General features: G+C 41.9%; 1 protein-coding gene across 2 annotated transcripts; it reads left to right on the top strand.

The window, feature by feature from the left end:
• The first annotated feature begins 6274 nt into the window (after nucleotides 1-6274).
• On the top strand, nucleotides 6275-13518 carry LOC147611340 (CDPK-related kinase 1-like). 2 transcript variants are annotated; one of them, XM_086784400.1, is made up of 12 exons: nucleotides 6288-6601; nucleotides 6697-7405; nucleotides 8316-8446; nucleotides 8596-8637; nucleotides 8840-8948; nucleotides 9144-9222; nucleotides 9396-9692; nucleotides 9772-9878; nucleotides 11852-11959; nucleotides 12105-12167; nucleotides 12259-12426; nucleotides 12532-13518. In XM_086784400.1, the coding sequence occupies exons 2-12, from the start codon at nucleotides 6791-6793 to the stop codon at nucleotides 12679-12681; spliced, it is 1869 nt and encodes a 622-aa protein (XP_086640526.1). In that variant the 5' UTR covers nucleotides 6288-6601; nucleotides 6697-6790; the 3' UTR covers nucleotides 12682-13518. The 2 variants fall into 2 exon arrangements, with proteins under 2 accessions (XP_086640525.1, XP_086640526.1); XM_086784399.1 differs by having other exon boundaries at nucleotides 6275-7405.
• Nucleotides 13519-14670: the final 1152 nt, after the last annotated feature.

The following is a 14670-nucleotide window of genomic DNA, read 5'->3' as shown; positions in this document are numbered from 1 at the left end:
ATCGTGCAAATCATATTGATATATGCGCCAACATGCCGTGCATCCAGATATTGACTAACCTCATCAATAACCCCATTTCTGTCTTGCAACTCTATAGTAGCTTTATCATGTCCTTTGTATACATACTTATACAAATATAGCTGTAATGGTAGAGCATACTTCTATGTTAATATGGGCTTTGTACCTCAAAGAGAGAAAAGGGTTATATGGAACAACCCATCGACTATCCACCCTATAATCCTTTACCTAGATGAAACTACCATCATCTAGTCGCATGTAAGCTGGATACCCATTGTCATCAACGCTACTAGTACTCTCGCAAAAATTTCGAGGATACCGATGTTTGCAACTCCCATTAACCATGCCAGGACAACACATATTCAATTCACCACATGGTCCATGGACATTACAATGACTAATTATGCTGTGCAACTCTGGAAACATCACCTTGTCATGAAGTTCAGCACACACCAACATATCATAGTGAGGGATCTCGATCTATTTACATCTACTTTCCAAAATCAATAATATATGTGCATGTGGCAAGCCTCTTTTTTGAAATTCAATAACAGAAACAAATCCCAATACCGTTCCAAATATTGAATTTTTCACCAATAAGTGCATCATGTCCTTATGCTTCTCATAAAAGACGCGTGTGTTAAGGCTCACCCTAACCCTCCTTGAAACACATCCAAAAAGAGATTACCTGCTGGTGAACCGCAACTATCGTTGAGGATCTTTCTAATGGCCGAACTCGTAACCCTTGAGGTCTCCAAGCTCTACAACTCCTTGAGAAGCAATTTGACCGCATCTCCCGCGAGTGTCGTCACACCGCCACATTGCACTATGGGTCCTCGTCCCTCCTCTCACCTCACTTCACTCACACACACTCACTAGCATGCATTAGGGAGAGAGATTAGCAAGAGCAAGACTCGATTGCACAATGGGAGAGTATGTTGTATTATATTTTCACATGAATTGCTAAGACGTGAAACACTGAGGCATGAAAGAGCAGTCATGGAGTCCAAGACGTAAAAGAGCAGATGTGAAACTACATATGTGAAAATCATGACGTGAAGATCCAAGACGTGAATTATCAGACGTGAAAGTCATGGCGTGAAGATCCAAGACGTGAAAGTACAGATGTGAAAGTCATGACGTGAAAATCTAAGACGTGAAAGTGCAGACGTGAAAGTCATGACGTAAAGATCCAAGAAATAAAAGTGCAGACGTGAAAGTCATGACGTGAAAGTCCATAACGTGAAAGTCATGATGTGGAGATCCAAGACGTGAAAGTGTAGACGTGAAACTACAAACGTGAAAGTGCAGATGTGAATCTGCAGAGACTGACCAATTGTGTTTGCACATGCTTAGGATGGATCATTTATTATTTCCAGAGGGGTGATAAGAGCATTGTTATTATTTCCAGAGGGGTGATAAGAGCATTGTTATTTTGTTCTTGATATGCTCTTAAGTCCCCATATTTGATTTTGAATTTGTTACTGAAATGATGATGAGGCAGTAGGAAAGACTGCTGATTATGTGCTTGAATAGACAAGCTCTTGTATTCGTGCTGAATGCACGAGAGTAGTTTTGTTTGCTTGCTGTTACTTGGGCTTCTATTCTTATCGAACTTTAGGTGAAGTTGTTGGGGTTGAAGTCGGTGGTGAGGTTTTCTTCACATTGTTCAATTTTGGCAACCATATGATGGAATTACTATCATAGTATCCTTGTTGCTGAAGCACAGGCACAAGTACCCATCTTTGATGAACACTGTAATTTGGTGGCCGATGTGCTTGGTGTTGAGGTTTCCTTCTTTGTGCAAGCTTAGGAGACTTTGTGATACGCTTGGGGATCCAAGCTTTGGTATTTCTTTGGTAGTACCCTTGTGCTTGCAGCAATGTTTTTGGTACCCACACTTGTTGCATTGGTGGAGTTCTTTGAGGAGCTCGCATAGGCTTTTGTGGGACGGTGTTGTGAAGTACTACTCTTGTTCTTCCATGGCTTTTGAGTGATTCATTGAGGAAGAGGTTTTGACTGTCGAGGCACCCAAATGTGATTGGCACCTTTATAGTAGCCTTGAGTTACAAGTAGCTGCTTCTCCACCCACATTTTGATACTATTAAGGTATCGTGATTGTGGTAGTCTCTTGGTGGAGTTTTGAGTTTTCTTTTGGGTTGATGTGGAAGAAGGTTTGGGGCCCTCCTTGACTTTGGCTGGCGCTGAGGCTACAGGTTTGAGACTCATTGGCATTGTTGATGATGAGGCCTTTGAGCATGTGGTTGTCTCCTTTGGTAAGGTTTGTAGATGAAGATGCATAGCCGGGGCCTTTCCTTTGAGTTTCCTGTTAGAGTTAGATGGTTGGGCTCTGGGAAATTCTTCAGGAATAGCTGCTGATTGCAAAGTTTTGGCATCAAACTTCGTAAGTGAGGATGGGGTTGATGGAGTAGACGCTTTATTGGAGTTGGTTGCTGATGCAAATGGTAGGTCATTGTGTAGAGGGGCTTTTGTGGAAGAGGCTTGTATCCTTTTGCATTCAGCATCATAGATATCCATTAAAGTTGGATCCTCTTCCTTGCAGTATGGTATTGTCAACTTCTCGTTGACCATCATGATGACTCTATCGCTAGCAAAGCATAGTGGTGCTTGGGCAGCAACAGCCTATTTATGCCCCAAGATCAAATCTGCTTCCAACACATACTCAACCACAAAAAACTTGCAAGTGAGGGGGTTAGTTTCAATATACATTGTATGTTCAAAGTACCCCAAACATGGCATGTGTCTTGTGTATAAAGGTAATCCTTTCAGGATGTGCCGTTTTAGTGTTGGTTGACCTAACAAATCCCATAGCTCGAGGGCCATGAGATTATGTTCTCGTTTTGGATAAAGCCGTGCTTGAGCTGTGGTGATTTCATTTGAAATTTCCAATCCAACCAAAATCCTAGGGATCTTTTCAGTAAGATATGTTGGAAGTTCCAGCTCCTGCAAGGTTTCTTCCTCTCGTAATAGCAATTGTACATTGCATGCAGGAGTGTTCAATGTGACTGTTTGTATGGATTCATCTAGTGAATACAACGATTCACTTATCCAAGGTCTGCCAATGATGACATCATACTCAAGGGAATCTAGGGTGACATGAAATGTAAATTCCATATCGCCATCAATTGTTCAAGTAGTGTATTTAAAGTAACCTGGAACTCCAATGTTTTGTTCATTGGCTCCTTTTGCAAGACCATTGCTTGTTGGGGTGAGTTCAGGTTATCCCAATGACACCCAAGTGTCTATTGTCATGATGTTATGACTTGCTCGAGGGCTAATCAATGCACGTTTGTGCTGAACATCATTTTCTGTAGAGAAATCCAACCATACCATGATAGAGTCTTCCAAAGGAACCATGGGTGTTTCGGTTAGTGTGTTAGCTTCAAATCCTGTGTCTATTTCATATTCCCATTCACTTTCATCCTCTGTTTGGGTCTCAGCTTTTTCAAGAGTACCCAATTCGTACAATGGCACACTTGGCCCTCTGACAATTCTTAATGAGGGCTGTTTGGAAACTTGCAAATCCTCACAGTCCTGGTTTATGTAGTTCGTTATGTCCTTGTATAACTCAGGTTGAGCCATTAAAGGTGCAAGTGTTGATATGATTCTGGCTTTATCATGAGAGAAGAGCATTCCTCCGTATGAGGTTTTAAGAGACTGTTTTAATCTTGTAAGAGAATTATCGAATTCCGTATGTGTTTTCTCAAGCCTATAGTTCGTACAATCTATCTCAAATGACTCTTCTGTAGAGAGTATGTCTTTCTCTTGAAGGGAAAGTGGTACTCCTCTAGGTTTTATATCTTGGTTGCTGTTTTAGGTTCGGCATTATGAGGCTCAATCACAACCAGTGACCCTATAAGACATTTAACCATGCTAAGCATGCACTCGTGAGCTCATTTTTTGTGTTCTGCATTTGTCGTGTGATCATTATTATCCATTTGGGGTGGTTGGGTGGGTTCTAGTTTCTTGATTGGTCTATGTGATGCACTGAGCGAAGAGTAAGAACTTGTCTCATCCTCACATAGTGATATACTAGAACTTGTTTCATTCTCTGACTTCCTTTGGTTTGTCAGTTTTTCACTATGTTTACCCATGCGACAAGATCGAATTTTCTTTTGGATTTTTGTATCCTGTGTCGTCGCACATATGGGTGTTGAAGTTTGTGTGGTAGTCTTTGATGTGGATGCTGATCTATCATGTATAGCTTTTGGCTTTGTCTTATTTATGTCCCGTTTTGGGTTTACGTCTTTTTTTTCGATCTTGGTTTCGACAATTTATTGTCCTTTGTTTTTCTTGGATTTAGAAGGTTTTGTTTTCTCTTTTGGTTCTGTTTTAAAGCATGTTCTTCTACCCATGTTGAGGTATTGTCTTTTACACTCTTCTTGACTGTTTGTCGTGCCTTGGCTTGTAAGCGTGTAAGCACATTTAAGGGCACCGTGGCCAATTGCCCATTTTGTACACTTAAGATGTTAAGAGTTATATTTTGTGAGACAATATATATATATATATATATAGAGAGAGAGAGAGAGAGAGAGAGAGAGAGAGAGAGAGAGAGAGAGAGAGAGAGAGAGAGTGAGATACAGGAAGGCAGAGTTGAAACATGTTGAGAGATGGAAGAGAGAAGTATTAAATTTGAAAAAAATAGAAATTTCATATATATCGCCAAAATGAAGAGCCAAATCTAAAAGTTTGACCCTTGATCAAAAAACATCATCCCTCTCACAAAATCTCTAAGCAACTACCCTGGCTTCTAAAACACGGCACATCTTTTTCATAATTGCATTAAGTCGATTAATAGATATCTTTAGACTCAATAGCTCCATACCTAATGCATGCACTTGATCTTTTAGAGAATCTACATGTTCTTTACATTGCCCATTACATCCACGTAGACATTCTCCAATTTGAACATGCATGTTCTCCATGAAAGAAATAATGTCTAGTTGGTTTGCCTCCATGCGTCCGCTACTCTCATGGATGCGATGGAGATGATGAGTCTCTCAACGTATCTCCCCTTTGGCTACCACTTCCACGAATCTCATTCCAAAGAGCATCTAAGTACTCCTTGTTGCAAGCAACCGAATTTTTCTCAGTAAGGTCATATATATCCGCAATAGTTTGAAGACGTTTAGAGCTTGTTTGTCCAGATGGAGACCTTGACCGAGCAAGGTGCTTTGCAGCTCGAACATTCATCAACTCAGGCGCGGCGGCGTAGACAAAGCTACTTCTTCATTGCAAGAATCATCCACAACCACTTTATCTTTGGAGCGGTTGTTATCATTTTGAAGCTCCATTTGCTGAAATTCAAAATTAATATCTTAAAGATCTACAATTATCTCTATGTATCTTTGCCAACATAAACCCAACCCTAGTAACCTACATGTATACCGCAACAAAAAGAAGAACACAGTGATACATATATTTGTCTATGAAAGGTTTTTTTTCTTTTTTAAGAATGTTTATCAATTAATAAAAGAAACTAAATGCATATATTCTCCAAGGCTACAACAATGTGTATTTTATATATTCTGAACAATCTCAAAGGCAGAAGTCCAAAAAATGAGAGGTTTCTAACATATCAATATTACAGTAATGTTTGCAATCAGATTATCGATAACAAAACACTCATAAGATAGAAAGAGATTAAAAAAAGTATCTTGATGTACACAATCCTCTCTCTGCCACTCTCTCTCTCTCTCTCTCTCTCTCTCTCTCTCTTTCTCTCTCTAGGTAATCCTCACTCTATGCATCTCTTTTTAACACAAAAATTGAGAGAGACAGTGATGGCATCAAAAGAACTAACCTCATGTGAAGAGAGCTCTCTTCTACAGAATCATGCATGCTCTCGCTTCCTGTGAATAATGCATGCTTTTTTTTTTTTTGCAGGTTGTTTGAACAGAAAGCCCTGGACTTACCTCAGAATAGAAATAGAGGCAAACAACCGAGCAGACTGAGGAGCGGACGCGAGGGCCAACCGAACGTAACCAGATTGAAGGAGTCGGATCTGCATGGAGCGGTGGCAGACTCGCAACTTGCGACATTGAAGGGATTGAAGGGAGGCGGCTCTGCATGGAGCGGTAGCGGACCTGCATGGAGTGAAAGAGGTGTCACGCCCTCAAATACTTCAGACACGTGGTGAGAGCTTTTTAGCCGTGTTAAAGATTAATAGATAAGAAAAAGCAATTTACAGCACAACAGAGGAGGCTAAGAGGGGGTATTTAAGAAAGGGAAAAAGAGGGCAATAATTTATACAAGGTTTGATTAGAGCAGGAGGCCAGAATAAATGGAGACAGCCTAGCTTTCGTTTTAAAGGAGGAATGCGCCTCATCACCCTCCCTCAGTAGCACCTGTGTCTGTTGTGTGTGTCTGAACAGTGAGAGAGAGAGAGAGAGATTTCATTCTCTAGTATCTGACGAATGTGAGCTTTTCCCCCATCGCCCACGAAAGCAGTTTTTCTAGTGTTTTCCATTGCTTAGCTCGGAGTGGCCGATCTGCAGCTGCACCATCTGGGCAGACTATCCTTTTTGGGCGCCCAACACAGTCTGATGCCTTCATTTGCACTGTGAGCACTTTTATTTCAGCCATGGTCTTGTGTGTCGTGGTCTGTAGTAGGCACTCAGAAATGCCTCTGTAATGGGTCCTTACTGGGTGCTGCAGTTGGACTTCTTGGCCTGTACTTCAAAGAGAACAGCAAAAAGAAGGAAGGATTAGGGGAGATCAGTAGCTCAGTGCTGGATTTTTCTGAGATGCTATGGGAATCTGCTACGGAAAGAATCCAGCATCAGCTAAGGAATCTAAGCGCAGTGAGAGAAACCCTAAATCAGCAGTAACTGTAACCCTAGAAAATCGTAATTCGGCAGCAGAAACCCTAACAGTAGAGACTAAACCTACAGCGACAGGAGGAGCTTCATACTCTAGCGGGTTACCCCCGAAATCTCCATACAGGGCAGGAGGAGCTTCATACTCAAGCGGGTTACCCCCGAAATCTCCATACAGGGCATCGCCATACAGGGGCTCTCCTTTCCGGTCCCCTTTCCGATCTTCCAACGGAACCTCGCCCGCCAATGGAACGCCGGGGCGGCTTTTCAAACGGCCTTTCCCGCCCCCATCTCCCGCGAAGCACATCCAGGCCGCCCTAGCGAAGCGCTTTGGCACAGCCAAGCCCAAAGAGGGGCCCGTCCCCGAAGGCCAGGAGCTTGAGAAACCCCTCGACAAGAGCTTCGGATACTCGAAAAACTTCAACCTCAAGTATGAGCTCGGCCAGGAAGTTGGACGTGGGCACTTCGGCCACACCTGCCTCGCCAAGATCAAGAAGGGTGACCTCAAAGGACTCTCCGTTGCAGTCAAGGTCATCTCCAAAGCAAAGGTAAGCTTCGATTCATTAGATGCTCCAGCGCATACCTGCCATCTTTATAGCTTGCCATGTCTCATTGGATGCCCTGAAGGCATGACTTTATCATGCAACTGGAGAATCACAGTTTCGAAGCACTCTTACCATGCCCTCGTGGGTTTTTCAACTGAAATTCAGGTCTTTACAGCATTCTTTCCTGTCTCGTTTGATGCCCAATGGGTTTTCCAATTCAGCAACCTTCAAATAATGTATTCAGCGATGTCTTATACAACCGAGGACTGATGTTCAAAGCATGCCTATCGTGTTGATACTTGGTCTTCTCCAAAGCAAGGAGAACTTTGTCATCGACGAGTACCGACTAGCTTACCGTGCCTTAGCGACCTTTTCAACTGAGAATAGTAGAAGCTTACCATGCTGATGGCCAAAAGCATGCTCACCATGCTGGGATGAAATTTTGAACTGGGATTCAGAAGCGCAGAAAGTGCTTCCATGCCCCAGTGGTTTGATTATGTGATCCTTTCACCATGCTCCTGTGGCTTTTACTGCTGATAATTAGGTGTTAGAGTGTACGTGCTCAATTCTTTTCATTACAGGTTTAAAAGCATGTTCACATGCTCTGATCCATGGAGAATCATAAATTTAAAGCATGCTTATTTTGTTCCTCTTATCATGCCTGAAGTGGCTTATCCTGTTGAGTGGCCTATCCTTCATCATTCCAGACATTAATAAATTTGCTTGCCAGGCCCTTAGTAGATTTCCCAGTTGATTCTTGATGTCAGGATCTCAGTGCTTCACTTTAGATATCTACTTGTCTCTCTTGAAGAGGAATTCACTTGGATGGCACATGTGGGTGCTTAAAAGTTGTGTACTATTTGCATTACTCTCAGCTTCTTGAGGGTTTTGATGCGTGTTTATGATGTTTCAGATGACAACAGCCATATCAATTGAGGATGTGAGGAGAGAGGTCAAAATATTGAAAGCACTGACTGGGCATCACAATCTGGTCAAGTTCTATGATGCGTGTGAGGATAACACAAATGTGTACATAGTAATGGAGTAAGCTACTCTCAATATTCAGAATAACAGAAAAAATTAGTTTATGATCTAAAGCTTCTTTTTTGGATCTCATTGGCTAAAATGATCTGTGGACTTTTTTCTTGACTTGAAATGTATATTAAATTTATTTTGGATATTAATATTGGCAGGTTGTGTGAGGGTGGTGAGCTACTTGACCGAATATTAGCAAGGTCTGTTTGTATTGCCACTTTTGGAAGCTTAAGCTCTTTATCTTGGATCTTTACAAGTATATAACACTGTATGGTTAAGCTCCACGAGAAATGTCATTGCTGTCAATGCTGTGGGTGGTTATTGTCTCCTATGCCTAATAAGTAGATCCTCAAAATTCTTCCATGTGTGAAGCTCTGAACTGTTTTGTCCTCATACTGACAGAGGTGGAAAGTATTCTGAAGAAGATGCAAAAGTGGTTGTAGTACAAATTCTAAATATAGTGGCATTTTGCCACCTTCAAGGTGTTGTGCATCGCGATCTCAAACCCGAGGTATTTATCTTGGGTACTGGACATGCCTGTGATTGGTAGATCCCATGTATAATGAATGCTTCGTAAGATAGGGGAAGTTTTTATGCTCGACTCTCGGGCAACTAAGACCTTGTGCTGGAGCTGGAACTTGCAAGTAGCCTCATATCATAGCTTTGGATTGGGTCTTAGCCAGATGTTGTTTGTTGTTATGCACAGAATTTTTTATTCACAACCAAGGAGGAAGATGCACTTCTCAAGGCCATTGATTTTGGGCTATCAGATTTTGTTAGACCAGGTAAATTGAGGTGTTTTTGAAAAGAGTGCCCGTAGGATTCACATTTGCTATATGTTGTAAGCTAAGGCAGAGGTCAGGTCTTGGGATACAGGCTGTGTAATGTAAGGATGGCAACTGTAGATTTGTCTCATGTTTTTGATGTTGTGTGTTTTGAATGCACACCTATACGACAGATGAGAGGCTCAATGACATAGTTGGAAGTGCTTACTACGTAGCCCCTGAGGTCCTGCATCGGTCATACAGCATGGAAGCAGACGTGTGGAGTATTGGTGTCATATCCTACATTCTGCTGTGTGGAAGCAGACCGTTTTGGGCACGTACAGAATCTGGGATATTCAGATCTGTGCTGAAGTCTGCACCTAGTTTTGATGAGGCACCATGGCCTTCTGTCTCAGCAGAGGCAAAGGATTTTGTAAAGCGGCTTTTAAACAAAGATCGTCATAAAAGAATGACTGCTGCTCAGGCACTGGGTAAGTATGCTCTCGTAGTCTTGTATAATTTGAGGTTCAAGTTTATCATTAGCTTATGTTGGCATCTGTGCTCTATCAGCTCATCCTTGGATACGTGGGGAGCAGATTATTCCTCTTGATGTATTGGTCTACAGACTGGTCAAGTCTTACCTCAGATCCTCCTCCTTAAGGCAAGCAGCATTGAAGGTGAGCTTGTTTTGACAACATAATCAGATGTTTATCAATCAGAGTGTTTTTTTTAGTTCATGACGAACCTCATCCACACCCTCCATGGTCAATAAGAGCATATTCAAGGTATCTTTGAGGCTACACCCCCTACTCTTACTAAACCCTTACTAGCTTCTTATGTCTTCACATGACAACTTAGGGACTTAGGGACATGTAAGAGCTGATGCTTGCCTTGGCTTTCAGGTTTTTGGTTTCAAACAAACATATCTATATACATCTTTCTTCATGGTAGGTTAAAATAATGAGCTGGTCAACCTGGTGTTTCCTGCACCCTGCACTTGGGTACCATGATGGCATACTAATCACCATTATGTGCCAGCATTGGAGTAGTGATGTGTATTGTGCCTCATTCCGAGCCCTAGTCCAAGGGACACATCAGACCAGCTGTCATCAGGCTAGGCTTGGATAGGTCTAGAGAGTTTTCTGCACATAAATCCTGCACAATTTTGTAACCATCTTGGAATTGATGTGTGTACAGATGTCTTGGTAGCATATGAGGCCAAGTGCCGGTGCTGGACATTATGATGACAACACTTGTTCTTGGTCTTCCACTGGTCTATTCTCATGGACAATTTCAAGTACATCATGCTCTCCGATTTGTGGGGAAACCCCTTCTTGGACAACTTTCGGTCTGGTTGTTGGGAAACTCCCCCTGCTGAGTTTCAACTAGTGGTGCAGTTACCACTTCATTTTCTTCTCTGGCAGCCTTCTGCTCGGACAGCCTCCCATGTTTCCCGTGCTTCCTGGTCTCGGCGGTAATGCTCCTCTCGGATCGCCTGTTGTTGTTGGTACCATTCTATTATGGAATCCATGAAGAAACCACAGCTTTTGCTGCCTGCTGTCTACTGCCTGGACCTAGACTTCCCTAGACTCTCCCTAGCAACCCAATGCAGAAAACCTAAGGTACATGCATGTATGACTCCTTAGAAAAGACCTCTGCTTTGACACCAACGTTACATGCTAAGCAGAAGCGTACTTGATTATGTGCTATAATTGACACTTATTAACGCACAAACTGCAAGTGAAGATCTAATCTACTGAATGTATTAAACATGAATAATCATGAATGTATTCATGAATAATCATGAATACTTGATGATTCAGACCTGGATTTTTAAATGCTGGCGTTAAGCAACAATGCACCGCACTTGACTGTACATGGTGCTCCAACTTTGTACAGAGCTGAAACCTGCTGTGCTATGGTTGCTAACTGTTGATCTAGGGCGGAGGCTTGCATATCCCACCTTAAATACTCAATAGTGACTGGCGCCTATTGTGGGATGATTTGTAGGCCAATGCATAAGCTTGCCATGTGGCACTCAATCAGGGTGTCTATGTGATACCTGGGCTTTCACCCTGATGTTGAAACTTGAGGGACACTCCCTTGGTAGAGAACTGTTATCTTATCCTATGTCACCTAAAGCAGGTTTAATCAGATGGAAGTCAGGGTGCATGGCTGATGAGCACAGCTGGTGTCATTGGTGTTGTGTGACTGCATGCTTTGCTTTTCCCTTGCCTTGTCTGCTTTATATTCCCTTGTCTTGACTGCTTTATATGTCCTTGTCTTGACTGCTTTATATGTTCTTATAACCATTTCATTTTTTTTGCTTTTTGTGTGTCAAGGCCTGCAGTTAAATTAATGCACCGATTTGATCTTGCATTGTGCTGATGCTTCGTGGCTAAAGTGGAGGCTGTCTTTAGATGTAGAAGCTCTTGGAGTTGTAGGGTCGTCCTTCTAGTTGTGACCTTGGCTTTGCCTTGGCCTCGGTTTCTATGTTAGGATCTTCACATACCTTGCATATAGCCATGAGATGCATTACTTCAGCTATAAAATATATGGTGGCCTAAACATCTGGGTGAATGGATGGCTTGGCGGCTTCCAAGCATGTCATATGTATGCAGTAGTCCATAATTCTTTCTATATTTTGCAGGCACTGGCAAAGACTTTGTCTGAAGATGATTTATTCTATCTACGAACCCAATTTATGCTCTTAGAGCCCACAAAAAATGGTCGATTATCATTGGAGAACTTCAAATTGGTGAGTCAGAACTGAACCCCCCTTTTGAATACCATAAAAGTAGATGCATTTGCATCAGTATAATCTTCTAATCAGCTAGTTGACAAGCTATATATTTGTGATTGAAATCCTTACAAGTCTATATATTGCTGTTGGTGCTGTACAGGCACTGACCAAACATGCTACCGAGGCGATGAAGGAGTCCCGGATGTTTGATATGATCACAGCTGTATGTGCTCTCTCTCTCTCTCTCTCTCTCTCTCTCTCATACTTTTGGACTTACAACAGAAGTCGATACATGGACTTGCTATGGTGAACAGATAGATGCACTTCAGTTCAAGAAGATGGATTTCGAAGAGTTCTGTGCAGCAGCTACAAGCGTCCCTCAGCTTGAGGGACTGGAAAACTGGGAGAGGCAGGCATGCACTGCATATCAGATCTTCGATAGAGAAGCCAATCGGGTCGTCGTAATAGAAGATCTTGCTCGGGTATGTGCATATGCTTTGCAGGTTGTAATGGGCTTCTCTTTTGGATTGTTGTGTATGTGATCCTCGACATATCATGCTCTTAGAGTAAGGCTTTTGGTTGCGCAGGAGCTAGGCATCCCCCCTACAGTCCCAGCGCATGTCGTTCTACATGATTGGGTTAGACATAGTGATGGGAAGTTGAGCTTCTTTGGGTTCACAAATCTACTGCGGGGGATGCCACCCCGTGCCGCCTCTAAAGCTCATCATGCCAAGTAGCCCTTTGGACTTTAGGGAGACATAATGAAGTTTTGGGCATTCAATTCAGCATGATTGGACTCCGGGCAGAATTATGGTGTCATGTTTTCCTCCAATTTTGAAGAGCTAAGATGTAGAAACGTTTTTGTGGGACCTCTTCCGAGTCCTGGACAGAAATCTCACAATGTGGCTGGTTCTCAGAACAGCTTGCTGAAAATGCAGGATAATGCCTAAGGTATTTGTGTTCTGTACAGGTGGGAGAGTCCATCATGTAAAAAAATAGTGGCACGTGCACAGAATGCTTCATTGAAAGCTTCAACATTGTTAGAAGATTTCTATCCTATTCATTATTGCTCCCAGTAGGCACAGAAATCTTTCTGGGACATTTTTTTCCCCTAGAGTGCCTGTAAAGGCAGTTTAGTGTTGTAATGTTCTCACCATAAAAGGGGTTGTCAGGATAACTTATATACAGTGATGTTTTCTGAGAAAAGAGTTTGCTTAGACCTCTCCTCTTCAAGCAGTATCCAGCCTTCATCATGTCTTCTGAATGCCATCTGAGTGTCCAGGCTCTATCATCTCTACAGTGTGCTGTGTCTAAGCTCTCATCTTTGGAGCGCACTCGGTGGCATCACCATTACTTCAGTGGGCAGGAGAGGTTCTTTAATTAGGTCCACTTAAGAATCCAAGGAACAAAAGCATGATGAGCAGGTATGCATGGAGTCCTTGGGAGTTGTGGAAAAGACACAGTAATAATTGATGCTGTATGCCACCCTGCAAAAAAGAGAACACCACTGTTTTTGTGGCTTTTTGAAAAATAAATAACATCTTATAATGATGAAAATTGGCATTTTTTCCAAACACTTGAAATTTTGAGACCATGGAGTAGTTTTTTTTTTGGGTGGTATTTTGATATTATGTTCCTTTGCATCTTCTTAAAAAGTACATGTAATACCTTGGATCTTTTTTTCTACACGACCAGTAGTGGATGAAAAACAACTGAGCCACTGCCCCTGGTGGATCTATATGTTTTTCCAGGACATTTTGAGCATGAGCATACCACCATTGCAAAGGTCAAGGCATCCTTTGAAAATTGACTCGTGACCAAATTTGGACACCTAAAAGGCACAAGACAATTAGTATTAGTTCATGACCAATGGAAAGCAAGGTTGCATGCATGCATGCAAAGAGTCTCTAATCAGCTATTGATATTTTTTGTCGTAATTTTAAGCTTTTCATAAATTAAACAAGAGGAAGAAATCAATTGTTAAAGAGAGGATGACAACATAGGATCATAATAGCCCAGGTTGGCAGCTTGAGAAGGCTTATTGAGATCCAAGCACTCTTCTTTGAAGATGATAAGTTTTTCTCCTCCATATTGTGGACTATGCCAATGTGTCTTTTGCATCATTTTCTCATTTGAATAGGTTAAGTTTTTCTCGTCCATTTTGTGAACTATACCGATGTGTTACTTTTGCATCATTTTCTCATTTGAATATCACTAGGTTAGACTTGTGTTGGTCCTTTGGAGCTATGGATTGTATCCCAAGAAACCATTTAAAAAGCCATGTCTCTTTTCTAGCCACTCAGTCCACACTTGTATCCTATGTTGTGGTGTTGATGTGAGACTCTTACCCTTTTATCTATGGCAGCAGAATCACACTAAGAAGAGTAGAGTGACTCACTTGAGGCCTCACATTGCAATGTTCAAATGCTTGGCTATTCCGTCAGCTTCACTAGAACATTTCTTATGCAAGAAAGGTGAATGATTTCTCCAAGTCGTGTCTTTCATAATTTTCACTAGTAGGTCACATCAAGCGGCTCCTTAGGTGTCTTGACTCTTCGATTGTGAAAACAAGTCTTCTATCCTTGTTATAATTGCCATTTAAACTACTCGTTCCAAGTTTTTATCATTTTAACAACACAAGTTTGTTTTGTTTGAAAAGTACTCGTAACTCGAGTCCACTAGATTGCCCACTTTTCAATGTTTAATCTTTTTTCTACTTTGACCAT

This window comes from Cibotium barometz, chromosome 47 (genome assembly GCF_041138505.1).
Source record: "Cibotium barometz isolate CiBa-2024 chromosome 47, ASM4113850v1, whole genome shotgun sequence".
Taxonomy (NCBI): domain Eukaryota; kingdom Viridiplantae; phylum Streptophyta; class Polypodiopsida; order Cyatheales; family Cibotiaceae; genus Cibotium; species Cibotium barometz.
The sequence above is the reverse complement of the archived record's forward strand: the minus strand, read 5'-3'. Positions and strand labels throughout refer to the sequence as shown.

Bases quoted from the DNA above. Each gene is read 5' to 3' on its own strand.
- LOC147611340 (XM_086784399.1), top strand. From the start codon at position 6,791: ATGGGAATCTGCTACGGAAAGAATCCAGCATCAGCTAAGGAATCTAAG. The intron at 8,638-8,839 runs GTCTGTTTGTAT...TCATACTGACAG, and splicing joins CTTGACCGAATATTAGCAAG to AGGTGGAAAGTATTCTGAAG. The intron at 9,223-9,395 runs GTAAATTGAGGT...CCTATACGACAG, and splicing joins ATCAGATTTTGTTAGACCAG to ATGAGAGGCTCAATGACATA.